Source organism: Saccostrea cucullata, unplaced genomic scaffold (assembly GCF_032062105.1).
Source record: "Saccostrea cucullata isolate Sc308-1 unplaced genomic scaffold, CSIRO_AGI_Scuc_v1 ctg1864, whole genome shotgun sequence".
Classification (NCBI taxonomy): Eukaryota; Metazoa; Mollusca; class Bivalvia; order Ostreida; family Ostreidae; genus Saccostrea; species Saccostrea cuccullata.
In genome coordinates this window covers 1991-7958 of record NW_026937770.1, presented here as the reverse complement: position 1 = coordinate 7958, position 5968 = coordinate 1991, and the positions used below count along the sequence as shown (strand labels likewise).

Genomic DNA, 5968 nt, shown 5'->3' with positions numbered 1-5968 from the left:
AGTAGATGTCATAATAATTTCTTTTGTGGGTATATACTATAGTGTATAAGCTTCTTTTTAAAATTTCAAATTCTTCTCAGGCTGATCAGTGAAATGTCTTGTGTAGTTCTCCGTGTTTGTCTGTGCCACACAAGAAATCACATTAATATTAGCGGCACATGTATTGCCCGCATGTTTGTTTTTGTCGAACAAAGGCATCGTCCGAAGGGATTGAGTTTTGGTCAACTTAGTCGGTTCATCGTCATTAAACGAAGGACCGGTCTCCACGTCCCACAGTAGGAATCGAACCCGCAATGTAAGTATAAACTTCTGACTTCGCGAGTATAGAGCAGACGCTCTAACCACTGCGCCAAGCTGGCATCCAATATTTTTTATAAGAGATAAAACAATAAATATATTCTACAAGACTTTCATGAAGTTTTTGTAATAGAAACTCGCTCGATGTTTTGGAGGTAAATAAAAAAAAACGTTGAAAAGGACATTTCGCATTATTATTTCATATAATTATGTAATAATGTTCTAGTGATACACACATTTTCGACTCCTTTATTAAGAAATAAATCAAGTCAAAGTTATAAAATCTCTCCCGATATTACCTTATTTTATGTCCTTGTTGACAAGGGTTAGCAATTATTCGCCGCATTACATGCTAGTACTCTTAAAAGTCTGTTATACGTAATTCAGAAATCGCAACAAAACATTTCTATCGTTATATTTTTTCGAGATGATTTCTTTATTTTCCATTGAAAATCTGTTGGTTTATAATTGTAAAATGTCCTAGATTTTTTTATTTTCAAAATTTGCATTCATTTTTTAAAATATACATAAAATCAAAATATATATAATTAATGCAATCAATCTTTAAATATAGCAAGACCATTTATAATGTGCAGAGAAAAAAAACGAAAAGAATAATCTTTTCGACACGATAACACTTACCTTATATGAAACCAATAAGTTCAGAGGTTTAGAATACGTTTTACGTCGCTTTGTTAATCAATGCTTACATTTATATATGATATGTAATTAAAAAATTAATGACATGCGATGCGTTGTTATAACAGGCTTTTTATGTTGTGCTATTTAATTGTTGAAGTTGTTAAATAAATTGCCTCAATTACAAGAAAAAAAATTCCCCCGAATCCCTGGACATCTCAATTAAATTTTGTTTATTAACAAATTTTAATTTGTTTGATTTCAAATTAAACGCTTTTTGTGAAGAAGACCTGAAAACATCAGACTGCAAATTGTATAATAATTCATTAAAAGAATAATATCAAAACTTGTGTGACATATCGAGCCACAACAAAAGTGTTGTATGACGGACAAGCCCATATACTTATGTTGCTACATGTATTGTTCATTTTGCATAGGTTCTGATTATTGCCATATACATGTACATGTACCCATTATTGTTTACAGTATTTTTTTTAAAAGAGCAAAATATTTCATTCAGCTTAAATACAATGGTATAAAATATCATACTAATCTTTAGAGATGCGGAAAATAAACACTAGTCTTATTTTCATTGAACGTCTTTTATTTACAAGTCAGAAAACATTTCTATATTTCTTGCGTTGCTAAAATTGAATTACTGCTACCGCTTTCTTTAATAAGTCTTGGATCTGAAAAACTCTGTTTCACAGGTGAAATATGCACTTGGTTTGTCTTTTTAATGTTGACTCCGTTACAGTTCTCTTTCGCTGCACCAGAAGAGCGCACGTTGCAAGGATGAACGTTTTTCATTTGCTTCACAGCGTTTTTTAGGTCAATGCCTTCGTACACAAGAGGGGCAATAATTATAAAGATTGTGGCACACAGAGACCAAGTCATTGCTAAATAGATCTGAAATAAACGAAGAACATTGTAATTAATCGAAGAATGTCGACAAGTAAGATTTATACTTTTTTTTCCAAATCAGAGTTATCTTTCATAGGGCATCACTTACAACAAAAAGGTACACTTTTTATTGTTCAATTTATATCACTAAGGTATCAAATATATAAATTAGATACGTTTTACTTGTTACTTTAAAACAGAAATAAAATAGAACTACAAAATATCAACTAAAAAGCTATACATAAAAGTAACATAATAGTATGAAATTACAAGATATCAATTGAAATGCGAATCAAAAGAGTCTTGAGCATCTTAAAATTCATTTTATTTTTTTGCATTGCTATTTGGGAACATGGATTACACTATTACTTTTGGAGGTGTTCATTTTCAAAACTTGTTTCCACCGAAATATGGCTGAAATATTGCCGACTCGGCGTTTAACACCAATTAATCATTCAAAACTTGTTTGATTTCATATAAAATTATTCTTAACACTTAAGCACTCACCCATCTCCTAAAAGCTGCTAAATCAAGAACACCTTCTAAAAGCATTATACTGGGCCATATAAAAATTAGCAGTATTGTGAGAATTGGAGAACACCCATTGGCTAAAAGACGCGCGGACCTGAGAGTAGTATATACGTCTTCATAGGACGGCCTGTTGTCAAGCTGATGAGCTGCGCTCAACTTCAAATCCCTACAAAATGCGAATTGAGATGGTGAACTTGTAAAATTGATTATTCTTATACCATAAAATTAATTCAATTTCTTAAAAAAGATAATAAGATATCTGACAATGAAGGCAATTAAATACATTCAACCTAGTAAAGATTTCATTCTACCAAGTTGAACATATATGGTAACAAATTTGACGGTAGAAATACGTCTCTAGTATTTTCTGAAATCAGTGTTTGCATTTAAGAAAAAAGTTGTTCTTAATGAAATATGATCAAATACAATTCATTTTTATTTCAATCTAAACGTACTTTGCATAACGTTCCGTCCAAGGATTAAGAGGATTATCGATATCTCTGGTATTTTCCCAAATTTCTGCAGCGTTGCGTACTCCGTTCGTTGATGTCAGAATACTGACTACAGGTGTAATGATGCTGCTCGACAAAATGCCCATTAAATTCCCGGCCAGCATAGCATTTTCCTTACCTACATGTTGTTACATGTATTTCAGAGTAATATTCTTTGTAATTGGATAAATATTACATTTAACACCGACGTTGTACAACAGCTTTAAATTGCAAGGCATGTTGTGTTTTTACGGTGAATTATTGCTTTTGTTAAAGGAAAAAAGACAAATATTACCTGTATTTTCAAAAAAGTTTTCTGGACTAAGACCGCCTTTGTTGGAGGCAGCAACAGATAACCACGTGATAAGTGCCAATAATGTTCCCGAAACTGCACCTGCAACCATGCCACTTCCGGTTAGTCTTTCCCAGCACATGCAAAGTGCTATCGGCACGACAGCAGATCCAATCAAAATCCCCATGAACAAATAAACCCATCCAAGACTCAACTTCAAAAAAATATGTATATTCATGTAAAATTTTGTATATTTAAAAATATTTGGCTATATTAATTGAAACTCTACGAATAGCTCTTTAAAATGAAAATGCTTCAACTTACTGCTACATGTATATTGAAAATTTGATTAAAAGACCGATGCCTTTGATACCTTATTATCAAAGATCAACTCGTCATTGTGCTTCTTTGACTATGATCTTTGGGGTTAATCATAATTCCCATATATAGTCCCAGTTATAGTATTCCTATATTTATCAAGGTAAATGAAAGATCCTCGGCTCCATTGACTATAAGGAATTGAGCACTACTTGTACATCAACCCTTAAGTAATAATTGTTTCTGTGAGGATGCACCAAACAACTTTGGTACCTGCTAAACGCTCCTCATACAAGAACAATAGTTCATGCTCATTAGTCATTTATTTTGATTTGTAAGTCTCAAAATTAAGCTTTAAATTGAAGCTTTGCGTGCAGCCAATTTTTATTATATGCATCATTCCATTGCTGGTTTTAGATTATGTCACATTCTTTTTAATAGAGAACATTCGTTCCCAATAATATGAAATAAACATTTTTAGAGAAAACGAATTTTTCATTTAATTTTGCTTTGAGTACTGAATAAATGATTACTAGGATTGAATAAAATTTGATTTTGATCTACTGTGACCACCACTGACTCGACAAACATATTTTTCCCTATGTAGTGTATAAAATTAACGTTTATAATACCACGTTATAAAACATGATGATTTTTTTCCTTCTTATATTTATGCATAAATATAACCTGTGGATCAGTCTTCATAAAAACACAATTGGTGCTTTTATTAATGTACATTCACATTACGGTATAGACTTGAGGATATTTTTATAAGCAATTTGTACTGCTGATAATGAGGGTAAAAGTCCTATAGTCAACATGAAACAAAAGCAGAAAGCAGTAAATCGCCAAGCTGCAGCGTTGCAGTTTTAAATAATTAGTTTTTTACCATAACGCTACAGATCCCGTAATGCAAAAAATGAACATGTATATTTCTGTTCTTATTTTTCAAAGTAAAATATAACGTTAATGAAACTAAATGATACATACTTTATAGTAATAAAACTGCACATTCGAAGTTAGACAAGAAACCATGACAACTTTTTGCAGAATAAAGAGAATAGAGAGATTCCAAAAACTATTGAAATGTTTTTGAATTTTTAAAATCTTTTTTTAGAAATATCCTGAAAATACCGGTAATTCCATGGATTAAGGAAACAAATACGTACACCGAGCAAATTTAGTGTTATAGTGAGCGGAAGAATAGCAAGTGTACTCCATAAGAGGCACCAATTCTTTAATTGTCCAAGATAGTCGCAATACTCTCTGAAGGAACCATGTGTTGTGCATTTGTATCGCGGCTTGATAGCCTTCTTGCACAACTGTCGCTCCCTGAAATAAATAAGGTAAAATTGCTTAGTTTTAATCAAGCAAAGTTAAATTAATTACTTTTTTTTAAATTAACCCTTTTTTTCTGAGTTATAAACAACTCGTGTGAGTTGAATATCATGAGAGATTTATGGTTATGTAGAATTATCAAACTTTAATTTTAATCAGTTTATGCATCATTAGCGGAATGATGTGACAAAGCGTGATAGAAAGTTATGTTGATCAAACTTCGACATAATTAAGAAGCTTTGTACAATAAAGTATTTAAGACACCGTTATAATTTCTTTCTGAAAACTTTCCTTTCCATTAGCAGCGGAAGGATATTGCTTGGATTAACTTCTTCTATGATAATGGTAGTAGCGCCATATATGACAAACACTGAAGTCTTTGTGATCTTTTTTTCCCTTGATGTCAGTTCACTAAATAGTGTTTTTCTAGTTCTCTCTCTTTTACCCAAGGCGTCATATTTTTATTTAATGCAGCATGTTTTGAAAGTCAATTCTTTACATGATTTTTTTTAATGCGGGCACTGACAGGAAGAATGGTGAATGAATACGATGTACTTCAGGACTCACACAGACTTAGTCTCATTTTTTGATCAAATGAAATTAAATCGGTTAAAACCGTCTTCTTATCGTCTGACGCAAATAACATAATCATAAAATCCTTGTTTGATTTCTTTCTATTTTGTTTCAAAGAGGTAATTTCAGGATTTAGCTAAAGAAGCCAAAATCCAACATTCATTTTTTTTTTCTCAAAGGTGCAGGAGGAGTTTGGATGAAAGAATAGTACTTCCAATATTACAATGTAAAAAAAATAACTTCCTTTGTCACAATATTCAATAGTTTTAACTTTTTTAAATACATATTTTTCATATTTGGTGAATTGATTCAATGAAATTAAAAAGAGGGGTTTGTTCAATTTATATGCAAATAGTTTTTCAGTGCAGAAGTTCATACTAAATGCATCTTAAGGTTTCATCAAAGGTCAACATGTCCAAAAAATCATTTTTACAATAGCTCAAAAACTATGTGGTTTATAAAATCAAAACTTTTACAGTTTATAAAATTAATATATCATTGATTAACAGATAGAAAGCATCACTTGATAATAAATACTTTTAAAAATATTTATTAAGGTTTTTCCACCCTAACAATTTGAATGGTT

At 31.2% G+C, this 5968-nt stretch overlaps 1 protein-coding gene across 1 annotated transcript; it reads right to left on the bottom strand.

Moving 5' to 3' along the window:
* Nucleotides 1-1563: 1563 nt before the first annotated feature.
* On the bottom strand, nucleotides 1564-4803 carry LOC134248816 (uncharacterized; the record flags this gene model as incomplete). The annotated part of the gene is made up of 5 exons (XM_062731195.1): nucleotides 1564-1845; nucleotides 2347-2536; nucleotides 2826-3000; nucleotides 3157-3367; nucleotides 4641-4803. Coding segments are annotated over 5 exons (1021 nt in total), but the record flags the coding sequence as incomplete, so codon positions are not given.
* Between the last annotated feature and the right edge of the window lie 1165 nt (nucleotides 4804-5968).